Genomic DNA, 23,820 nt, shown 5'->3' on the forward strand with positions numbered 1-23,820 from the left:
GATACTTAAATCTTAGTCTTCCAACCCCGGTGACCCCGGTGTCGCCTGCCTGTGCTGGCTGGGTGGCGAGAGCTGGTGGGGCCGGGCAGGGTGGGGCCAGCACTGCAGGTGACCTGGCTTGGCCATAAACATTTCTTAGTGACAGAACAGAAGAATCTGTTGAAAGTTTATCCTGCTTCCAAATAACACGTGCACAGCTGCAGTAGCTACGGTTACGACGCTATTCGTGTTGCCTGGGGACAGCACGTTCACTCCGTTTCTTGGGCCCCACCAGCCCGAGAGGCGGGTCACAGGCCAGGTTGCCCGGAGCAGGTGGCGAGCAGGGATTGCCGTAGCTGGCCCTGCGTGAGGGAGCGTTTTGGTGGCACAGGCCGAGCGCGGCTAGATCTCGGCTGCTGAGGCCACAGACGAGCAGATAACGTGTCTGAACTTCGCTTTGCAGGAAACATAAGCAAAAACTGCACCAGTGATGGATGGTCAGCCATGTTTCCAGACTTCGTGGACGCCTGTGGCTACAGCGACCCGGAGGACGAGAGCAAGGTGCGTCTTCCTGAGCGCAGGTGTGCTGCGCCCGCCCCGTCCCGCCCCTCCCGGCCATCAGGCCCCGCCCCGCACGGCCGTCAGGCCCCGCCCCTAAGCAGGCGCTGCCTCTGGCTCCGCCCGGCGTTTGGAATTACCTTTCCAGCTACGGTTTGTTCCATGGTTCCGGGCAGGGAAGGGCAGGTTTCTCACCTGCCGTCAGCGTGTCCTGGGGGTGGTGCGGAGACACCCGAGGGTGAAGTGAGCGTCCCCAGTGCGTCCTGAGCGACAGGCTCTGCCGCTGCGTCTCCTCGTCGCGTTTCAGATCTTGCCACGGTCTGGGCCCCCGGGGAGCCCCCGCCGTTTCCTCGGCCCTGTGCGACCCACATTAGGGGACCTATCCAGTCAGAGATGGTGGCGGAGCCCGGGCCCTCCTGACTTGGTGGCAGTTTTCTCGGATCTGGCGGTGTCCCGCTTGGGGTGAGCCTTCCCGCAGGACCGTGGTCTTTGAGCAAGCGGGGTGCTGCCCTGGGCGTCACCTGCTCCGGTCTGTCTGTGCGGCTGTCGCAGCCCAGCAGGCGGGTTTCCCCGAACACTCCCCCCACGTCGTCCCCGCGGTTCGGGTCATCGCCGGAGCCCGTCCCGCAGCCCGGGCCGCGCTGTGCGCCGCGCGCCTCCCAGACCCGGGTCGGACACGGCGCTCCCTGCGCGGGCCGAGGGCACAAGGACGGGGCGCAACCCACGGGGCAGGGACGGCGTCGGCCCTTCCCGCGCAGAGACGCATGCGGGTCCTTCCGGACACCCGCCCGCGGCCGTGCTCAGGGGACCCAGCGGGTGACAAGGCACGTCCGCACCCGCAGCCGGAGCCGGGGAGGAGCGTGGCGGCGACTGGGCCTTCGCGGGCTGGACCCGGCTCGGCTGCGGGGAGAAGAGGCGACGGCGGCCGCGCAGGCTGGGACGGGGGCGGTGCCGTCGGGGACGGAGCGCACGGGGGGGGGGGGGGGGGGGGTCTCACGGCACCTGGCGCAGCCCGGGGTGTGTCTGCGCTTCTTCAGACTGGGCCACACCGTCGGCCACGCTGTCGGCCAGACCAGGGAAGGACGGGGACAGCAGCCGTGAGACTGCGGGGAAACGTCGTGGTGGTGACAGCCGCGGCAGGGCCGTGGGCGCCGCGGAGGCTCGCGTGTCCACAGACTTCCTGCCTCCTCCCCAGCACTGACCTGCTCGTTTGGGGATTCCGTCCGTCCCCCTGTCCGGTTACCCAGAGGGTCTCCGAGGGTGTCCTGTCTGTGGGAATGGCGCTCCGTCCTGGGTGTTCTGTCCTCTTTCCTTTGTGTATTTTTATTGGTCCCACAAATGGGGCCCAGCTGGTCCCAGCGCGAGTGTCACCTGCGTCCCCTGTGGCGGCAGCACAGGTGGCTTTGGCAGCGCCACCCCTTCCCTCCAGTGCGTCGGGAAGACGGGGTGGTGCCACCCACTGCCCCTAGTCCCTGGTGACCCCACCCAGGTCCCTCAGGGAGCCGGGTCTGATTAGCACCCGAGTTCTAGGGGGGCTTAGGGTTGGGGTTGGGGCGGAGCGGGGCTGCTGGGCAGGCGGGACCATCCTGCCGGCGTTCAGAGCAAGACCCCAGTCGCCAGCCAGGGGGTGCCCACGGGAGGAGGAGCCGGGCCCTGCCCTGAGCAGCCTCAACTCTGACCAGGGCGGGACGGTGCCTCCCTCTGCACAGGGGTGGGGAGGGGACCGTGGTGTCTTCAGTGTGTTCAAGTGACCTTGTCACATCCCTCCTGTCACTCTGGGGGCCCCCAAGCTGGGCTGCTTGGCCACAGTCAGACCGTTTGGGGGGCTGTGGAGTCTCGGGGCCTCCTGTGGCCTGGGGGAGTCCGAAGTCCCAGCAGAACCACAGGTGCCACGCAAGGGACCCTCCTGTGAGTCCTGCCTGTGTCTGCAGTGGGCCGTACTCAGGAGGCAGCGTGGCACGTGGCGTCCTGGGCCCCTGCAAGTGCAGGGCCACGTGTGCAGCCCCACGGCCAGTGTTCTCTCAGCCGTTCATTCCACCAGTGAGCCTGTCCTCGGCCATCGCGAGTGACCTGGGTCAGCAGGTGGCGAGAGCCCAGTGCCAGCGCAGCAGCCCGGCACCACCCTCACAGCCCCTTTCCCACGGACGCTGTTTGGTCCCCGGGGAAGGCTGGGAACTGAATCCCGCCTGCTCGAAGCGCAGACTCCCAGATGCCCTGAGGCTTTTCTCTCTTGTCTGAAGAACTGTTTTTCTTCTTAATTAAACATTTCAGAGATTCTACAAGGATCATAAACGCGTACTCCCTGCTAACGCATTAGAAAGTCAAAATATTTTTACTTGAGAAAGCAAACAAAATGATGGCACCAAACCAAAAGGAGTAATTTTCCTTCCTGATTGCAGCGTCTGCCCTTCGAATGCTCTGAACACTTGGCTGTTTCAGGGATCGTCAAAGACGAAACGCTGGCAGGTACCGCGTGGCGCTCCGGACGCCCCAAGTGCCGGGACAGGTCCTGGGCGGCCGCTGGGCAGGCGTGTGCTGCCCAAGCCCAGGTCCTCAGGCCGCGAGCAAAGGGCACCTGGCACCCCTGCTGGGGCTCACACCTCGTCTCACCAGCATCTTACTTTCCCGCCAGATTTATGTTTCTCATTGGGTTTCCTGGTGGTGTGTGCAGTCCTCACTGGGTTCAAAATTAATTAAATTCAAGGTAAAAAATCAGCCTCTGCCAGAGCCACAGGCTTGGCCGCGTGTGTGAGGGAATCCAGTGGGGGGGGGTCCCCAGGAAGGAGAACGGGTGCAGAGACCCCCGAGGGCCTCACGCAGGGGCCACTGCTGCAGCCGTTTGGGCAGGGGCAGCCCCAGGAGCTCTGCAGGCCGGGGCCGTGGCCTCTGTCTGGGGTATGCCAGCCTTGGTCACGTCCCAGCTAGGGGCCCCTTCTGTCACTGGCGTCCACATCCAAGCTCTTTCCAGCCTGTGTCCTGCCAGGACCGGCGTCAGGCATCCTGCCTCGGCGTAGGGACATTTTCACTTGAGACTTTGTGCCCTTAAACCGCTGAGCAGAGGGCTTGATCCCAGGGCACAGTTTGTGGCCCCACCTGCTGCTCTTCTCTCCCCTCCTTGCGCCGCTTCCCCCAAACTGGCAGTTCTGGAGTTGGACCAACGTCACATCCAAGTGCTTGGGGTCCCCAGACACTGGAGGATCCCGGGGCTCCCTGCCCTGCCGGGCCGTGTGATGAGTGGGGCTGGGCTCTGTGTTGCCTAGAAACGGAGCAAAAGCCCCCAGAGGCAACTGTGGCTTGGGGAGGGGGTGGAGACTGCAGCGTCCCGGCTGGCCTGGAGCCGTGGACTGTGGGGTCACGACCTGTGGGTCTCACCGACCCCCAGGGTCTTGAGACTCAGATTCTGGCTCAGGGGTCCGAGGTGTGACCCTGACTTCCAGTAAGTTGCCCAGCGGATTCCAGTGCAGCCTGGAGTCCTGAGGTGAGAGGCCAGAGGCCGTGGTCCTGGGGACCCAGGCGTGAGAACCAGCCGTCCCCCTGTCACTCACCGCGGGCTCTGGAGACACCCTGCCCCTGTGCCCTGCCGGTCAGACCAGAAGCCCAGCACGTGCATCCAGACTGGCTTAAATTACTGCTCAGCTTCCGAGAGGCTCCTCTCCAAGCTCGTGTTTCTTGAAACTTGGGCATTGAGAAGAAGGCGTCCCGTCAAAGCCTGGGCTGCCCACAGCCCACAGGGAGCAGGAATTCTGTGGTGGTTTGAGGACTTCACCTTGGGTGCCCTCGTCCAGTCAGGGTTGGGCAGGGGTGAAGTCGTCCTCTAAGACCCCAACACCTCGGGGTCCCGCCCGAGCCCTTGCCCTGCGGTCAGAGGTGGCCGAGCATGGTGCGAGGGGTTGCGTTGGTGCACCGGCGGCCGGCAGGAGAGGTGGTCCGCCCCGTCGTGGCTCCCGTGTTTGCTAACATAGTTCTCAGAGAAAGAGCATGTCTGCTAAATTTAGCCGCCTTGGCATCTCCGCCTTCCCATGCATCAAGAGGACACATTTCTTCCATATTATGCCATATTCCTAAAAATATTTCCGCGCTCTCCTCTCAGCGCTCAGACCACAGCGGTAACTCCGCCACTGAGTGCCAGCCTCACTGCCCTGAGGCGCCCGTCCTTGATAGCCACCTGTCACCGGTGCTTCTGTCCTGGACACTGCTCCCCTCACTGACCCCCCACAGCCCCGGGGACACATCGACACCCCTGGCTGCCAGGAGGAGTCAGGCAGAGACCCCCGAGCAGCCTGCCCTATGTCGCTGCCCACGGGGACATTAGTGGGGGTTGGACCCTGCAGATGGCAACGGGCATGGGACTGAGTGGGCAGCTGACCTGGGAGTTTGCTCCTCGTTTGCTCAGTCTGGTGTTATTTAACCTCCTGAGGACAGTGCCCTCATGTCATTTCGAATCGATGGCACAGGGAGCCCCATCATGGTCTTCAGGGCACAGTGAGTGCTGGTTGGTGCCAGCCCGCGGGGGTGGGCGGCCCCAGTGATGACGGGACTTGGCTTGGGGACCACCAGGCGGCCAGTCAGAGACGGGGCAGAGGGGCTGCAGCTGCTCCACCCAGGGGGCCACCGCGGCTGCCCCGGGTTCAGGCAGAAACGTGGCCACACGGAGAAGCATGATTCAGACGTCCCCTCGACAGACCAGACACGAGGGCTATCGTCTGACAATAGCTTTAAGTGAACCTGTGCACGTGATGATACTTTGCGAGTAAACGATGCGTCTTTTCAAGGCCAAAGGAGGGATGGGACCAGGGAGGGGGTTAAGGAGGAAGCGCAGAGACACTGGTGCCCACCTCTTGGGAAGATTCTCGTAAAGAAGGAGGCAAAGTGCAGAAGTTAGAGGTCGGTGCCTTCCGGAAGATGCAGGCGCAAAGGTGCACGCACCAGGATGGATCCAGCGAGGGAGACGGGCCCGGGAGTCGTGGGGACGGAAGAAAAGCCAATGCCACGGAGGGGACGGAGGTAGCAGGCCCTTCTCAGTGCTGGTCTGCCAGACACACGGTGGGCTGCGGCCACACGCACCATGGACCCTCACAGGCCTCGTGGGGCCGGGATTGTACTCGGTTCTCCAAGACATCTGTCCCTGTGCAGCCCAGGATGTGCCCAGGGAGGCCCAGTCTCCCCGCTGCTCCTCGGTGGGGGACGCAGACACAGACAGACACGTGGGGCTCCAGCAGGCAGCGGGGGGCTGGGACAGTGCTGGGACAGTGCTGGGCAAGGCCGTCCCCACCAGCTGTTGCCGGGAGCCTCTCGGGGCCGCAAGGGCCTTCGCTGCGTAACCCTCTGCCTCAGACACACAAACGTTCAGGACTAATGTTTAGGGTCCTAAGAAATCCTGGAAGAAAGCAGGCATGCGATATTTGTTTCACTGGGTACTGGGGAGGTCTGTCGAAGACTAGAAAGAGGAGAAGGAAGAGTTTGCAGAGGTTCACCTGCTGGCTGGGCCTGTCGGTTTGGAGCCGGGTGGGCAGCGGGTCTGCGAGTGGGTGGCTGAGGGCTGGGCCGGGGCCCTCGTGAGCCTCACCGCCTCCCTGCTGAAGCTGTTTGCTCCACTTCCTACTTTTTCAAAAATAAGACTATATTACTTTTGTATTTAAATAAAATCATATTTTACATCCTTAAATTTATACCAGGTTTATCTTTTGACCCTGGACTTTATCAGGACAACGTGGAAACTCAGTTGTCACATTCCCTCTCTGTGGCATCTTTTTAAAACCTATTTTGAAGTAAATGAGTTGCAAGAATAGCACAAGGGACCCCTGTGGTCCTGAGCTGCAGTGGGTGACGCTGTCTCTGTCCCCCGCCGCGTGGGCGTGTGCAGGCAAGACACGCCTTCGCACTGTCTCCTCACAGCAGGGCTGTTCTCTTAAATAACCTCAGTACTGTCATCAAATTTAGGATCCTTAACCTTTTTTTGAGACAGTGTCACTCTGTTGCCCAGGCTGGAGTGCTGTGGCGTCAGCCTAGCTCACGGCAACCTCACACTCCTGACCTCAAGCTATCCTCCCGTCTCGGCCTCCCAGAGTGCTGGGATTACAGGTGTGAGCCGCCACGCCTGACCAGGATATTTAACATTTTTTCAATGCTATTGTCTAGTCCAGTTGCGTCAGTGTTTTTAAGGCATTTTTTCTAGGGCAGGATCCTGTGTTGTGTTTACTTGTGATGTTCAGGCTCCTTTAGTCCAGAACATTCCTGTCTTTGAAGGCTTTCTGTGCCTGTTATTTCATCGTGAGGCTCTTTGTTGGGGTCTGTGATGTCTTCCCACATTTAGATTCAGGTGATCTGCGAGGCACATATTTTTAAAGCAAAGATAAGGATATCTGGTAAAAACAAAGGTGCCCAATCCCAGGTTGGTTGCCTTTTTCTGTCAGGAGCTCCATGCAGAAGATAGGTCTTAGTAGGATAAAAAGCTCCAGAATATCTGTGGCTGTTTCTCTGTCTCAGAAATGTCATATATGGATTTTAAAAGAAGATCAATTCTTCCTCTGACCCTCACACACCAAAAAAAGGAACACTCAGCGTAGCTCCTTAAAATAAGGTGCACGGTGGCGAGTCACAGAGTCAGTGATTATCTGCCTGCTGGGTGCCACGCCGCGCGGCTCAGCGCTCGAGCACTGTCACATGGCGTGACAGGGTCAGACTTCTCCCTGGGACACCAGCCTCAGTCACAGCAGGCCCAGGGGACGCACCCTCCAGGCCCCGCCAGCGTCACAACACTGAAGGTGTTGCTTTTCTGTGCTGTACGTGAGGCCACCACAGTTAACATAAATATGAAACAGCACCATGTGTACTTGCACGAGAACGATGGTGGCCGCACTTACATGTAAGTAAGGACCTCGTCACCTTCTGGCATGAATTCCAGGACCCCGCTGGTCCCTGCGTTGGGAATGGCCTGTGGCCACACTCCATGATAGCTGTCTGCCTGCTCGTCTGCCTGCCCATCTGTATATCTGTCTGTCTGTTTGTATGTCTGTCTGCCCATCTCTCTGCCCATCTGTCTGTCTACCTGCCCGTCTGCCTGTCCGTCTGCCCATCTGCCCGTCTGTCTGCCTGCCTGTCTGTCTCTCTGCCCATCGGTCTGCCTGCCTGTTTGTCCATGTGTCTGTTGTTAGCACAACCTGTTGTGCTGCCTCAGAAATGCGAAGGAAGTGGGTGAGCAAGCCAGGTAACGAGGATGGCTTCAGGTTGCCCGTTGTCACAGAAACATGCGTGAAGTGGCACATGCACCCGAAAACAGCACGCAGCGGTTCCCGCTTACACTGGATGTGATGGTTGTGTAGAAAATCTCCACGGGGGGAGGTTCCCTGCTCCCCACAGAGGTGGGTCGCACCGAGAGCCCCGTCACCTACACCTGAGCTCAGCAGAATCAGGGGGTCTCGCTGAAGGTTTGCTGCTAGATGACAGTGAAAACTTATTTCTACCGCGGCAGAAAAGCACCGTGTGCGTCCAGGAGCAGACCCCACCCGACCCCAGACCCCTCGTGTGTGCAGTAAGCAGTGCACAGGGCGCCACGGGAAACGCAGACTCTGCAAAGTAGGTTAAAATGGCTCATTCTGAGCGGAATCTGTGCAACATGGCCCGGATCTTAGTCGCAGGAAGTCCTGAGAAACATGCCTGTGGCGGCCGGGCCACGGTTCGGTTTCATCCATTCACGGGACAGGACCTGCAGGCAAAGTCGCAAATCCGTACATGGCAGGTGGCAGGACATCTCACAGTGGGGGCTTCTAGGTTACCGGTGGGCTCGAAGATTCTTTGATTTGCAATTGGTTAAAGAAATGAAGCTTTGTCTAAAGGCTCAGAATGTGTTAAATTAGGATGAGGAAGTCTGAGTCCGAGACCAGCCAAAACACAGACTCAGGTGACCTGTTATGCAAATTGGCCGGCAGGGGGTGTAGCCTTTGCCCTGGGTGGCCTTAGGTCCTGTGACTCAGTATCTTATTGTCACAAAGCGTCTCTGTCATGATCTGTTAACGTTAATGCTGGGCAGTTTCTGCGTCTAAACTCCAAACAGGGTGGGGCGTATAACGTGGTGAGTCCGACCTCCCACCTTCATGGCAGGAACTCAGTTTTAAGGCTTTTCTGGGGCCCCCTTGGCCAAGAGGGGGTCAGTTCAGTCAGCGGAGGGCTTAGGATTTTATTTCAGTTTCTAGGGATATCAAAAGGAAATTCAGAGAGAGTCACTTGATGTGATTGTTTTACTGAACAAAAACCAAACTGTTTGTGAACAGGGAAACTTTAAAACCCAAAGTGGCGAGAAGCTCATCTCGTGAGGGTTTATATATGGTGAAAGGAAGTTCGAGGAGCCGAGTTCTCGCTGGTGGAGGTGAGCAGGCCACCGGGGTCATCGCTGCGTCGCGCGGACGGAGGAGTCGGGCTCGGCCCTTCGCGGCCAGGCGAGTGGGTCCCCGTGAGTTTGCTGAGCGGAGGAGGGTCGCGGGCTCAGCGGCAGAGGTCGGTCCTGGCCGCCACCTGTCCCTGTGGGATGTCCTCACGGCGGAGCTGACAGTGCAGCCGTCACATTCCTCAGTGACCAGAACCTCAGTGGGTTCCCTGGATGATGGTTTTCACGCTGGTTTTGTTGTTTGTTTCTCACGGAGACCATTTGCCGAGTTGGACGCTTGTGAGGTAAACACACGGGAGGTCGCGACCCTGCTGCAAAGGAGCAGGAACAGGCCAGGACCCCACTCCCCACCCAGGAGGGAAGGTGCAGCGTCGTGCAGATGCCTCCGCAGGAGCAGCTGCTTGCCAACGCGCCCCAGCCCTGTCCCCACAGGAAGGCGAAGGCCCTGGGCACCTGCAGGGACTGTCCCACAGATCGTCCCTGGAAAACTGAGCTGGCCTCCCGTAAACAAGGACATGCAAATTGTGACCTGGGGTCTGCAGACGAAGTCCAGCTCCTAAAACCAGAGTCTGCTCCACTCCACACTAATGATGCTGATGACAAGTTCGTCTTCCCGGGTGCAGGACGGAGGTGAGACAAGGTCCATCGTTCTTCCACCCACCCAGGGACGTCTGCGTGACTGACACTTCACTCCCTTTTCTCTTCAAATGCTCACTTTGTCTTATGTATGATGTCTATTTCCTGGGCCTCACGAGAACGTAACCTCCCACCTCACTAGGCCACCCCTCCCTTTCTCTTTCTGTGTGTCCCCTCCCCCCAGACACTGAAGGTCCCGAACCCGCCCTGGGAAAGGAGTCCCAGGTGCGGCTGTGGTTTGTGTTTTCCTGGCATGTCCTCAGACTTTGGCTTAACCAACCTCACTTCTTTCAGTCTCATGTAATTAATTCTTGTTCGGCTCGGTCTTGGTTTAGCAGTTTTTTGAAGCCATCGGTGTCTCATCAGAATTTTGGAACTTTTCACCCAGGTCAGTGGTATAATCTTACGTTATCAGGAAGCTGTACTTGTCAGAGCCTTTTTCATTAATCTTTTTCAAATGTTGAATCACAGCTGCTTGCAGAAGCTTTTGGAAAAGCACAGGAGTGAAAATAGTAACTATCTGTAGATGACAAGACGTGGGGCCATAAGGATTTGATGAGAGATCATCATTAATGACAATTTAAGATAATAACTAAAATTAAGATTGACAACATGATACCAGGACATTGTCAGATTTCCAGAAATTTCATACAATTTTTAGAACATTTATATTAGTAACATCCATCCAGACAGATATAACATAAGGTTAATCATCACCTGTATGTGACAATGCTCCCCCTGCAATCTAACGTACCGAATAAGCCTAAGGAGTTTCGCTGTTATTTGATAGTTCCTCCCATGAGTCGAGCCTCAGTAGTTTCACCTCTCTCTATTTATAAGGAATGAGAAGAAATTCTTTTGCTATTTTACATGGGCCCTCCAGAAAATCCCCAAATTAGTTTGAGGTCAAAAAGACGTCATTAGAATTTGATTTTGGCAATTTTGTCAATAATTTGAAAGGATTTATTAACAAAACATTGTTTAAAAAGGCTCACAGTAGTTATTTGCTGTGGTTTGAATGTGTCCCCCAAATTTCACATGTTGGAAACGTAATCCCCAAATTCATATGTTTATGGCATTTGAAGATGGGCCTTTTAGAGGTAATTAGGGTCATAAAGGCCATTAGGATGAGGCTCTCCTGCTGGGACTGGTGGCTTTGTAAGAGAAAGAGACCTGAGCCAGCCTGCCCTCTGCCCTGTGATGCCCTCTGCCACGTCACGCCACAGCATGAGGGCTCTCACCAAATGCGACCCCTTGACCTTGGATTTCCCTGCCTCCAGAATGGTAAGAAATAAATTTTTTTCTTTTCTTTTTTTTTTTTTTTGAGACAGAGTCTCGCTTTGTTGCCCAGGCTAGAATGAGTGCCGTGGCGTCAGCCTAGCTCACAGCAACCTCAAACTCCTGGGCTCAAGCAATCCTCCTGCCTCAGCCTCCCGAGTAGCTGGGACTACAGGCATGCACCACTATGCCCGGCTAATTTTTTTTATATAGATTTTTAGTTGGCCATATAATTTCTTTCCATTTTTAGTAGAGACGGGGTCTCGCTGTTGCTCAGGCTGGTCTCGAACTCCTGACCTCGAGCAATCCACCCACCTCGGCCTCTCAGAGTGCTAGGATTACAGGCGTGAGCCACCATGCCCGGCCATAAATTTTTTTCTTTATGAATTACCCAGTGTCAGGGATTTAGGTATAGCAAAAGAAAACAGATGGAGACATTATTCATTTAACAGAAGTGACAAATGTTTCAAAAGCAAATAGAGAAAGTTACATTGTTATTAAAAAAAACTTAGCTCTTTTAGTAGAGAAGCTTAAGTAATCAAAGACTTGATAAACACAACATGAAGCACCGGAAATTGTTTTGATAAAACACAGAAACTTTGTTTCCTAGGCAATGACTCAAAAGGCAGAGAAAAACCTTTCACAATCTCTCATCAGAGCAGATCAACAGTTCAAGAAAAGTTTGTCCTTTTTACAAAGAGAAGACCAAATTATAGTTTTGCATCAGTGTATTTTGATATTAATGCTCACTTTTAAACTCTTATAATTCAATTTTAGCCAGGTGGACCACACAAGATACACAGATTCATTCTCTCTCTCTGTAATTTCTCTATATGTCACCTGCCTGTCACACCAGTGTTCTGTCCATTGGCAAATCTCTGAACATGGTTCTTCAGTGTGGCACAAGACAGACTCAAATATCTTCATTTCATATCTACTGTGCAAAGGCAGATAAACTGATGTTCAGCAATTAATGTTTCATTATTTTGTTTGAATTTATATTGATTTAATTCATTTGTTTTTCATCTAAAAACTCTGTAACATAGAGATAATTTGACTAGTAATAAAAGCTGTATGTCTGCATTTTATCTAATACTGACAATTCTGAAGGTGTATCTTTTTTTTTTTTCACTAAACCAAGAATATTCTTATTTACCAAAGATTACCCACATTTAAAAAGCATTTGGGTTAAGTCCTATTTTTCTGAGAGTTTTAGGAATACTTAATTTATATAAGTGCTATTTTTCTTTAAGCCAGTTGAATAGAATCTTTTACATATTAATTTCAGCAATGCCATCCGGAGGTAAAAAATGTCACATGTACACAACATCACGAACATACAGACATACGCAAACAGATCGGTAGCTTTAGTGGTAAAATTTTATTCATGTGTCAGGTACTATAATACAGAACTTGCCGGTTTGTAAAAGAATAGCTGGATCCAAATTGTGTTTCTGGCAGATAAAATAAGTCCAGGTAACCTGCTCAGATGGCCAAGAGTCTTCATTTGCACACTGTAAGGACTCTTGTAGTGAATCCTGTTGTGTTTTAGAAGCTCGTGCATGCCAACAAAGCATGCATTCTGTTGTCTCTTTTCAAGGGTAACCCCTAAGATGCCCTATCTTCGTTAAGTTAAATGTTCCCCAAAGTGGTCGCAGCAGTTCCAAATTATGCTTTTTGAAACTCACCCATTTTTCCAAAAAACCACAAGATCCTGGTCTGCAGATTTTGGAGCAGGTGGAACCCACATTTGCCTTAAATTCCCTAAAACATCCTAACTATGAGGGTTCCTGTTTTCCAACAGCTGTCCTAAAACAGAGATTCAGATCTTTTTCCCACTTCTGAACAAAACAGAGTGACCTCCCAAGGAATTTTAACAAAGATTGTGCAACAGGATAAATAAGAGTTATGAACTGCAGTTTTTCCTACATGCTCTTTGCTCTTTCTGTTAGCTTAAGGAAAACAAGTTCTTATAGATATCTAGTCATAAGAATGATTTTTAGTAGCATATTATCTGAGTCCATTCTGGTTGCTATAGCAAAATACCACAGACTGGGCAGCTTGTAAACAAATTTCTTTCCCACAGTTCTGGAGGCTGGAAGTGCTGGCAGACTTTGCATCTGGTGGGGGCCTGTTTTCTCCTAGAAGGCCACCTTCTCGCTGTCCTCACATGGGGGAAAGGGTGGGGTATCTCTCTGGGGTCTCTTTTATCGGGGCACTAACCCATCCTGAGGCTCCGCCCTCGTGACCTGATCACCTCCCAAATACCATCGCCTGGGGGGTAAGGTTTCAACATATGAACTGGCGGGGGACACAGACTTTTCGACCATAGCAGATATCTTATCCTATTAATCTGCTTGGGTCAAAACTAAACATTAGTATCATTCAATCACTCACGAGTTAGGGTTTTCTAAAAATATCTTAATATTTTAATTAATAAACTTTTGTATAAATCTCAGGTTCCAAGGTCAAAGGATATGAATATTTTTAATGTTCTTGATTATATACAAATGCTTTTCCAAAAAAGATATGCCAGTGTGTATCCCACCAGAAATATATACAGCTTTAGCCACTACTCTCACTGTCTTAGCTGGTGCTGCTACAGCAAAATACCTTTGTCTGGGTAGTTTATATAACATAAATTTATTGCTCACAGTTCTGCAGGATAAACTGCCGCAGACCAGGGTGCCCGCAGACTCAAGGCCTGTGCCGTAAAGAGGGTGCCTTGTTGGTCCTCACATGGCGAAGGGGGCAGACAGTCTCCCCCAAGCCTCTGTGAGGAGGGCGCTGGTCCCACCATGAGGACAGAGCCCTCCCAAGGGCCCCACCTCTTGACACCACCCACAGCAAGGTCAAGTTCCCTCACAGGAATCTGGCCAAACACAAACCATAATGCATATTCAGATCACAGCACTCACCAACACAAAGTTGTCTGTATTTTCAACTATCACCAATTTTATGGACATAAAAAAGTTATACAGGCCTGGTGTGGTGGCGTGTGCGCCTGTAGTCCCAGCTACTCGGGAGGCTGAGGCAGGAGGATCGCTTGAGCCCAGGAGTCTGAGGTTGCTGTGAGCTATGACGATGCCACTGCACTGAAGCCCGGGAGACAGAACAAGACTCTGTTCAAAAATAAAAATAAATAAAAAGATAACAGTACTTTAGTTACGTTTTGTTGATTACTGATGGGCTAAAAGGTTTTCTAGGTTTATTATTAATAAATTTTTGTTTAATTTTGTTTTCTCTGCCAGTTTTCTGTTGGAATGCCTTCCTTATTCACGGTGAGAGCTCTTTATCTACCAACAACATTGGCTTTATCTTGTTACAAATATTTCCCCCCACTGGTCTTCAAATTTTGTTTAAGATATATTTGGTAGTACAAATAAAGTCTTCAAAAATCTATTTCCCACTTATTTCAAGGCTTCCTTAAAGACCTAGTTGGTCTCTCTGCACTTCAGCAACAGACGTCTACCCAGTCGCCTGTATTTGCTTCCTTATTTTATGAATGTTTGTACTTTAACTCTCGAATCCACTTGGAATTTATTTGCAGCGACTGTACTAAATGAGGACTAGTTTTTTCACCGGTTCTCCCAGACTCACGCGGACCTGGCCGCCCCCCTGCACGGAGCCCCTCACGGTGTCGTGGATCCGGGGTCCCCTCGCGCTGCCCCCGCCACGTCCCACCCGCCCCAGGCCCAGCCCCGTCCGCGCTGCTCGCTCCACGGCGGCCTGCAGTTTCCGCCGCCCCCGCTGGGCCGCCCGTGTGCCGGCCGGGCCGGGCGTCCCCTGTCCCCTGTCCCTGTCCCCTGTTCGGGTTCGCCGCTGTCGCTCCGCTTCCGAGCGTCGGGCCGAGCCCGCCCCGGTGAACGCGGTGTAACTGGGTGTTTAGCGTTTGTGTGGCGCCCGCGTGAGCCTGGTTAGGTTTGCCTGGTCGTTTTATTGATTATTTCTGTTGCCTTTTCTTCATTTTTTTATACACTTACCCATCCTCAGGTAGCGCTTTTGTTTCTTCCTCTCCGTGTTTTACTTTATCGTCTACATTGTGGGAGGCCTTTTGCGGTAGAAGCAGCAGTGGACTTTCTGACTTCATTAACGGAGACGCTCCCCCTCGCCTCTGGGTCGCTTGGCCGCGAGTCGTGTGCCCGTGTGCGCAGGCGTGGACGCGTGCCCGTGTGCGCAGGCGCCGGCGTGGGCGGTTGCCCGTGTGCGCAGGCCTGGGTGGGCGGGTGCCCGTGTGCGCAGGCCTGCGTGGGCGCGTGCCCGTGTGCAAAGGCGCCTGCGTGGGCGGGTGCCCGTGTGCGCAGGCCTGGGTGGGCGGGTGCCCGTGTGCGCAGGCCTGGGTGGGCGGGTGCCCGTGTGCGCAGGCCTGCGTGGGCGCGTGCCCGTGTGCAAAAGCGCCTGCGTGGGCGGGTGCCCGTGTGCGCAGGCCTGGGTGGGCGCGTGCCCGTGTGCGCAGGCGCTGGCGTGGGCGGGTGCCCGTGTGCGCAGGCCTGGGTGGGCGGGTGCCCGTGTGCGCAGGCCTGGGTGGGCGCGTGCCCGTGTGCGCAGGGTCCAGTGTGGGCGCGTGCCCGTGTGCATTTTTCCTGATGAAAAGTCCCTGCTTTTCCGTCGCTGGTCAAACAGCTCCGCAACCCAAAGGGCTTACAGCTCGGTCCTGGGCTTCCTCCTCGCGGGTCCTCTGGTACCGCAGTGAGCCAGTTGCTCTAACGAGTCCTAGGAAATGATAATTCTGTTTCATTAAGAGAATAAACAAGGATAAACAATGTCTATTGAGATAAGCCTTTTGTCATTGACAAGCGGGTGCAGGATATTGTAATTATCATAATTATATTAATATGTCACCTTTGTATGCCGGGAAAAATCTGCTTGAGGTGGGTGTGTGTGTTTTTAACATACTTCTAAATTGATTTTACTGTATCCTAGATATTTTATTAGGGATTTTTCCTTTTATATTTGTAAGTGAAATTGGTCTGTAGTTTTTGGTCTGCTTCTGCTGTCAGATTCATGCCGGTTCATAAACAGAGGGTCCTGTGTGGAGCCTCAGCCTGGCCGTCCAGACAGCACGCCAGGGGCGGGCCCACCCGGGCTGCTCTGCTCAGCCACCGGCCGTGGCTCAGTGACCTCAGCGAAGCCTTTGCTTCTCTTTGGCAGGTACAAGTAATAGCGTTAAATTTTGACCTTCTCCTTGGCCCCGCCAGGATCTCGGACCTACGGAAAGAACTTCAAGGTCTTGCAAAAGTTTCTTTCCGAAGTCAGTGGTGGAATTGACTTCCTGGGTCACAGCTGCAGACCAAGCCCTTTTGTGCCAAATATGTGCATTTCCTGCTGGATTGTCTTTCTCTCTCTAGTGTGAAATCATGGTGTTTTAGAGCCCTGTAGTGATCAGAGCTGTTGCCCACTCTTGAGATGTGAAGTGCCCACGTGGAGCTGAGCGCTTTCACAGAAGGAAATCCGCAAGCATTGAGATCACGAGGTGACCGCTGCTCCCAGGTGCCCGGACAGCGTCACTCGTCACCTGCCAGGGCTGGGCCACCAGCAGGAAGTCAGTGTTGCTTGGAGCCTCTTGGGCTTCGTGTACGAGGGGGCAACCGCAAAGCCCCAGCCACGGCCGTGAGCCTCCAGTCGCTGCCACTCCACCCACGCTGGGTCTCGGGCTCTGTGTTGGGAGCAAACCCCAGAGCTGTGATACAGAGCAGAGGTGACGTTTCTCAGACGGATGGAAGCATGTGTGTCCCTGCAGGTGGCAGTGAAGTGTGAGGATGCTGCGTCTGAGTGTTCACTAACGACTGAGGGTCATCGTGCCGATGGACGGTTATCAGCCGGTCTCAGTGCTAGGAGAGCCGTCTGCTCTGTCCAGTGCGGTGACACTGGCCACAGGCGGCCTTGAGCACGTGACATGGGGCTGGTGCAACTCAGTAACTGGAAGTTACATTTTAGACACGTTTAATTAATTTCAGTCTAAATAGCCACATGTGGCAAGGGAAGTATTGGGGAGCACCAGTATCCAACTCACCAGGGGGTCTTGGTTTCTCTCCTGAGGTTTAATAAGGTAGGGAAAAATCCCTTCTGAAATTGTATTAACATACTGATTTGCCAGGTCAGAATTATGCTAACCTTGATTACCTGAACTGTTTGAGGGGATATATACTTAATTTTCTCATTAACTATTTGCCAGTATTATGTTTCTCAAATGTGCTAGTCCACGGTTGAGCCTTCCCCGGGCACGGGGAGTACAGGGCAGACCTCCCCGGGCGTGCCACCTCTGGAGCCCTGTCCTGGTCATCTGGATCATGAAGGAAAGTGTGGGGTGCGAGGTGGAGGCCACTCGGAGACGCCTGCTGGGTCGGCTGCGCTGTCCGGGGCGGAGGCTGCCACTGCGCCACGTGGCGTCCTGCAGTCCCAGGTAGGAGGCAGGAGCAGGTCCTGGGAACCCAGGAGACGGCGCAGAAACAAGCCCCTTAACGGAAGACCTGCTCCCAGAAGGTCTGTTGACCTGTAACACACGTTGGATTGAATGACGTGTTTCTCAAAAGTGTGCGGTTGTTTCAGAGGAGTTCAAACCTCAGCTCGGCTCTGTGTGAGCCTTTTTCATTCATTCAGTGAACGTGAGGCGTGGGTGCCGGGTCTGCAGCACCCTGCACTGGACAGTGTGGCCAGGGGGCCGGGGGACCCGCAGACAAACCAGGGCTTTTCTGGAGGGGGCTTCGGGCAGGAGAGACGGCGTCTGAGACGTTGCAGGCAAGACTCAGAGGGAACTGCCACCGTCCCTGAGGTCCTCTCTCCCTTATGGCGTCTCTAGTTCCAAAAGCTCAGTGTAGTGAAGGTTCCTGGTCAACCTGATGTTCTTTTTATGGGGATTTAGTTCCCCAGAAATTTTATTGTGTGTGCAAGAACAGTGTGTCAGTTTAGGGTTCAACAGGAAATAGGTGCAAAGGGTAAAACCGAAAAGCACGGAGTGCAGGGACTCTTTGCAGAGGTCTGGGCAGCTGAGACCCCAGGAATGAGAACTGTGTCCCCTGTGGTCCCCCACCACACGGGACGCCAGTTCTCTCTGGCTGGAGGGGCAGGAAAGGGACCTGTGGTACCAAGGTCCCGCAGGAGTAGCATTTTGAGCAGCCCCCAAGTACCGGAGCCTCGGGGTGGAGAGGGAAGAAGAGGAAAGATCCCTCTGCCCTCCTGCGGGCTTCGCCCTGCAGGGGCACAGCTGGTGGCCAGGTGACCTTAGGGTGGGAGGGAGGTGAGCTGAGCGAGGGTGGAGGTCACGTGAGCCGAGGGAGGGTGGAGGTCAGGTGAGGTGAGCGTGGTAGTTAATGGCATCTGCAGAGTGACAGGGGGACAGCAGGATGGGGCAGGAGGGACCCGTCAGCTCTGCCCTTTGCCCCTTTGTGAGCTGCCCTAAGTGAGCAGGGCCCGAGTTCCCAAGAGAATTTGCTACAGTTTCAAGGAAATGGGCTGAGATGTTCCAAATCATGATTAAACAGTAACGTTGTAGTTAAGTCAAAACTAACAAACCTGAGCATGGCCTTTTGTGTTTGGCTTCAGATTTTTTATTGTAAAATAGCAGTGAGGTTTGGTAGTACTTGCACAGATTTTAGGGCTTTTTGACAAAAATAAAATTCATCACGGACTGGTTTCCCCCGTACGTAGGAGCCGGTTTCGGGGAAACTCGCAGAGCAGAGGCAGCCGTCAGCGGAGGCTCCGCACATGCTCCTAGAGTGTCGCGGCCGGTGCCGTGCTCCTCCTGGGGGGCGGATTCCCCGTGACGTGGGGCTCCCCGTCTCTGCCTTGATTGTCACTGATGCCTCCTGGGCCTGGTGGTCTCGTGGAGATCACGACCATCAAACCATGAGTCCCGCTGCACCAGGAAATGTCACAAAAATAAAAATGAGGAGACGCTGCAGCCGGCCGCGGGCTGGCTCAGGGGACCCCTGAGTGCCTCAGCCTTGCACTGTGGCGCCTCGGGGCTTCTAATGTCCTCAGATGCACGTCTGCTCGCCTTGTCCTGGGGAAAGGCGGGTGGTGGCCGTGTCGACACCACCGCTCAGCCCAGGTGGGGGTGGGGGCCACGGGGCGTCCGCAGGGAGCGTCCTCCCGCCTCTGGCGCTGCCACCGTCAGCTCGCAGGTCTGTTCTCTCTCTGCAGGTCACGTTCTACGTCCTGGTGAAGGCCATTTACACCCTGGGCTACAGTGTCTCTCTGATGTCCCTCGCAACCGGAAGCATAATTCTTTGCGTCTTCAGGTAAGGAGCCGAGAGGGGCCGTTCTGCAAAGCCTGCGGGACAAGCAGAGCTTCCATTCAGGGCTCTCAGCACCTTCGGGGCAGGTCGGGGCCACCCAGGTGGGAGCAGGGACGCACGATGCTGACACTCACCTTTTATTTATTTTTTTTTTTTTTGAGACAGAGTCTCACTTTGTTACGCGGGCTAGAGTGAGTGCCGTGGCATCAGCCTAGCTCACAGCAACCTCAAACTCCTGGGCTTAAGCGATCCTCCTGCCTCAGCCTCCCAAGTAGCTGGGACTACAGGCATGAGCCACCATGCCCGGCTAATTTTTTTGTATATATATTTTTAGTTGGCCAGATAATTTCTTTCTATTTTTAGTAGAGACGAGGTCTCACTCTTGCTCAGGCTGGTCTCGAACTCCTGACCTCGAGCGATCCACTCGCCTCGGCCTCCCAGAGCTAGGATTACAGGCGTGAGCCACCGCGCCCGGCCGACACTCACCTTTTAATTTAAACACTCTGTGCTTCTTACACAAGAAGACAGTACTCCTGCCTGCCCTGCGGGGAGGGGGGCGAGGGAGGGACTCGTGACAGTCTCGGTCTTCTTTGCCCTGAGCCTGCGCCGCGTTCTGGGTCCCCCGGGGTGTCCCCTCGCTCCCCAGCTGTTTCTCTCGGGCCTCCCGAGATCTGTGGCTGCTCCGCTGGGGGCTGCTGCCTGGGGGCAGCCGCAGCGCGTGCGTGAGGCTGTCGGTGTGTCTGCAAAGCCACTTGTCACCTGCAGGGTCTGAGTGAGGCATGGCAGTGGCGTGCCGGGTGCACGCGTCTTTCAGGGAAGCCACACAGGCCGCAGCAGACACGTGCCCAGGTGCCCACGAGAGGAGCGTGTGGGTGGCGGGCGCGGGAGTGAGACGTGTGCCCGGCGTGTTCCGCTCCCTCCCGGCGGAGCGTTGACTGGACGCTGGAAACCTCGACCGTCAGAGTGTGGCGAGGTTGGTCCCGGTGTTGCTGGGGGCTGAGGGGTGGGGCCCTGCTTTGGATGATTTTAGTTCTGATTTCCAATGATGATGTCAGTTTTTTTTTTCACTGTGGATAGGAAACTTACCAAATTCAACATGTATTTGCTGAAAACATCTCTTCATCTCCTCCACATTATTATCTCAAAAAATTTAACACTACAAAGAGCTTTTTCATCTCGTTCGCTGTGAAACTTGCCGCCTGCCCTACCTGCCCTGCGGCTTCTCCTTCTCCTGCCCTTTCCTGGTCATGGAGTGACTTCCTGGTCTCCGCTTGATTCTGCCTCAGCAGTTTGCCTTCATTTTAAATTTGCTCACACCTATTTTTTAAACTAGAAAAAGATTATAATTAAAACTATTTCCACTTAATAACTAGTTATAATTTACACAATTACTGTAACTCCTGCTGTCTCCGTGAAATATCCGTGTATTACGGTGTTCAGCTCATGCTTAGAAAGAGCCACTGATACCGGCTAGAACCGCAATCTGCTAGATGGGCTCTGGCTTCCGGTCCTGCTGCCGCAGCCTCACTTCAACCTCCTTCGCTCCGTGTAGCTTGAGGCTGGGCTTGGACGGCACAGGTCACGGGTCACGACAGGGCCAGGGACGGGTGTGAGAGGGAGAAGGGGTGCGGCTCAGGGGAGGTGCCGTCCTGTGCGTCTGACCTGGGCCAGCGCCGACCTGCCGCGAGTGGGCTCCCAAGGAACGGTCCGGAAGGCTCGACAGAGGGTGGTCCCGCCTTCCCGAGCTCCTGTAACTGGGCGAAATCAACTTTTAGGAAAGGCCAGGCCTTCGCGGGCCGGGCCGGGTGTTGACTCCTCCGCTGAGGAGGGGCTGGCGCTCTCCCTGCCCAAGCGAGAAGGAGACCCAGAGAAGGAGCAGCCCCCACTCGGGGCCAGGCTCCCGTGACTCGGGCTCCTGCTGGGGCTTCGTGCTTTCGTCCTGAGAGTCTGGTCTCCACCAGGGAAATGGTCCGAAACAAGAGGACAGATTTATGTACAACAATATTTATCATAACGCAAAACCGGAAGCAACCTAAATACACAAAGGTAAAGGAAGGGTTAAGTAAGTGAGAAGCCGGAGGTCAGAGCCACCAGGCGGTCACTGGGGCGTGCACAGGTCAGCGTCTGCCTCCCCGCAGGAAGCTGCGCTGCACCAGGAACTACATCCACCTGAACCTGTTCCTGTCCTTCATGCTGAGAGCTGTCTCCGTGCTGGTCAAGGACGACGTGCTCTTCTCCAGCTCCGGCACCCTGCACTGCCGGGACCAGCCGTCCTCCTGGGTAAGGCCTTCCCCACTCGGGCCCTGGGACGCACCCGCCACCGGGCTCCGCCCCTCTCTGTCCCCTGCGTCTGCTCCTGCCTCTCGAGGTGGCGGCATCTCGGGGCACAGGGCCAGGCCCGAGAGACGTGGCCCAGCCAGAGCGGGCAGAGCAGGCGGCAAGACGGGGGTACCGAGGCAGGCAGGGCGAGGGGGCCGGGCCGGGCAGACAGACCGAGGTGAGGGAACCCGTCACCGCTGGGATGGAACCCTCTGACGTAGATGCACACACAATTCCGTCACTTTCTGCCTAAGTCTGCTGGATTCTGAGCAATAAATGCATCCAGCCGGGCTGCTGGAGGAACTCGAGCTGTGCAGTGAATAAGCGCCACACGCAGCCGACGGTGCGCCCGCTCACACGTCCGTGCCTGCGCTTGGGCCCAGCCCTTCGCTGCCAGGACGCCTGACCTTAATTACCAGCTTCTGCAAATGCGGTGTAGGCGGTTTCCCACCTCCGTGCCCCCTCCCCCCATGGCTGAATTCACGGTGCTGGTTGGTGGTTAATTCTGCCTCATCAGGCCAGTTTAGCACAGCGAACAGCATGAGCTCCCCTGCGTGCAGGTGGTCCCACCGGGCATTTCTCTGCTGCTGCTCAAGGCTGCAGCCCCCTTGCGAGCACTGGGGACTCTGGTGTGTGGCCCCATCCGGGGTCCTCCCTCCCACAGGAGCCGGGGATGTGGCACTCCCCTCTCATGCTCCGGGCAGGTAGCTCCACCTGCTGGGTCCGAACAGATCCGAATTAATGTGGTTTTAGGGAGTGAAGCCTGTGCAGCTCCACGGAACGTCCGGCGGCTGCCCCTCAGGTCTCCAGGCATCGCCTGGCTCAGGGAACCCTGTGCATGTTGTGATAACAGAATCAAGACAAGATCCTTCCCCTGGACGTCCCCACGTGGGAGTCGGGGCCTGGCGCTCTTGTCCGGAGACGGGGTCTCCCCCCGCAGTGTCGCGCTGGGGGCCGCGGGACAAGCGGGAGAACGTCGGGCTCCCTCTTGCTGGGACGGCCTCATCCTTCCTCGTTCTTTAGCTCTTATTTAAGGAAATGGGCGTCCCCACAGACTCACCAGAGTCAGACGTCTGTCTGGAGCGGCAGCTGCAGCTCTATGTGGACACTTCAGCCGGGGGGCCTGACCTGCCCGGGCTCGGGGACCTGGCGGGCACCGCGGGGTCCACGCCGGCCCTGGCGCCCCCGCCTGCCAGGCCGCAGCCCCACACCGCTGGGGGGCTCTTCCGAGTGCCAGGCTGTTTCTGGGCATGCTGTTGGCAAATGCAAGTGATCACCCTGTTTTACAAATGAGGTCACAGGGGCAGAGGAACACCCGGCAACGTGCCCGAGTCTCTGGGTCCAGATTCCAGGTCTGCACGGCCAGTGTCAGGTGCCAGGATGCCCAAGACAGGGGCGTCCCCTGTGCCAGCCCCTGACGTCCCTGTGGCTCCTGCCCCGGCAAGAGGGACGAGCAGGGGGATGGGGAAGTAGGGGTGGAAGTTGGGGAGGGGGACACGGCCACAGAGGGGAGCTGGGTCTTCCTCCTGGTGTCCCCTGAAGAACCCCAGAGTTTTGAGTTGATCCCTCAGCCACAAATATAGTCAGACCCCGGCATGAGGAACAAGAAACATCTTTCCTTCTGGCTGATTGTTTGGACGTTTTTGTTCCCAGCTGGGCGTCACCAAACCACCGTTATTCTCCTGAGCAGAACCCCTGTGCAGCTCCCCCACACAGGGCAGGGCCTCTTCTCTAGATGGCAGGGTCAGCCAAGAACGTGAAGGTCTCTTCCCGGCCGCCTGGAAGGTGGTGGAGCCACCCCTCCATTGCGGGGCCTGGGCCAGCTGGCGGACGGTTCTTCCCAGAGGCCACCGCAGCCTCCAGGCAGGGTCCACGGGGACTCCCGATGCCCACCCGAGGCTTCCTCAGCCTGAGTCCCCCCTGCCCGGGGCAGGAAAGGTGGGGCGCTGGCCCTGAGCTCCATAGCGAGGCCCAAACATCTGAGCAGGGAGGCCCCAGCCCGCGCTGAGCTCCGGCCCAGCCACTGCCTGCTGCCCGCAGGCTGGGGAGGGTCAGAGCCAGAGGTTCCGGCTGGAGTCCACGTGGACAGCATCGTGGTGACCGCATGGTTAGGACGCTCGGCCCACAGCCCAGGTCAGAACGGCAGAGGGATCGGGAGGAAGGGAGAGTGGAAGGGCCTGTCAACACACACATGTGAAAACATGCAGAACACATGTGCACATGCAAACACATGCATGTAAACATACAAAAACACACTTGCAGGTGCATGTGCACACAGTTGCACACACATTCATGCATCGCACTGTGCTCTGCTCTGCTGTGGAGAAAAGGGGAGTTAGGGCAAGCTGGCCGAGGGGCAGCCCTGGGGGCAGTGGCAGGCTGCAGGGTCAGCACTGCGGGCGAAGTCCTTGCACCACAGGCCCACGGGAA

General features: G+C 55.5%; 1 protein-coding gene across 8 annotated transcripts in view; it reads left to right on the forward strand.

The window, feature by feature from the left end:
• Window positions 1-23,820, forward strand: part of VIPR2 (vasoactive intestinal peptide receptor 2) — a 50,621-nt gene that overhangs the window by 19,352 nt on the left and 7,449 nt on the right. For 4 of the 8 annotated variants that reach the window (XM_045564472.1, XM_045564475.1, XM_045564478.1 and 1 more), the window contains exons 4-6: window positions 443-540; window positions 18,977-19,074; window positions 21,210-21,351. In XM_045564472.1, the coding sequence (XP_045420428.1) occupies window positions 443-540; window positions 18,977-19,074; window positions 21,210-21,351 (338 nt within the window). The remainder of the gene's footprint in view (window positions 1-442; window positions 541-18,976; window positions 19,075-21,209; window positions 21,352-23,820) is intronic. The other 4 variants (XM_045564474.1, XM_045564477.1, XM_045564479.1 and 1 more) reach the window with 1 other exon arrangement.

The sequence above is a fragment of the Lemur catta genome, chromosome 11, assembly GCF_020740605.2.
Source record: "Lemur catta isolate mLemCat1 chromosome 11, mLemCat1.pri, whole genome shotgun sequence".
NCBI lineage: Eukaryota > Metazoa > Chordata > Mammalia > Primates > Lemuridae > Lemur > Lemur catta.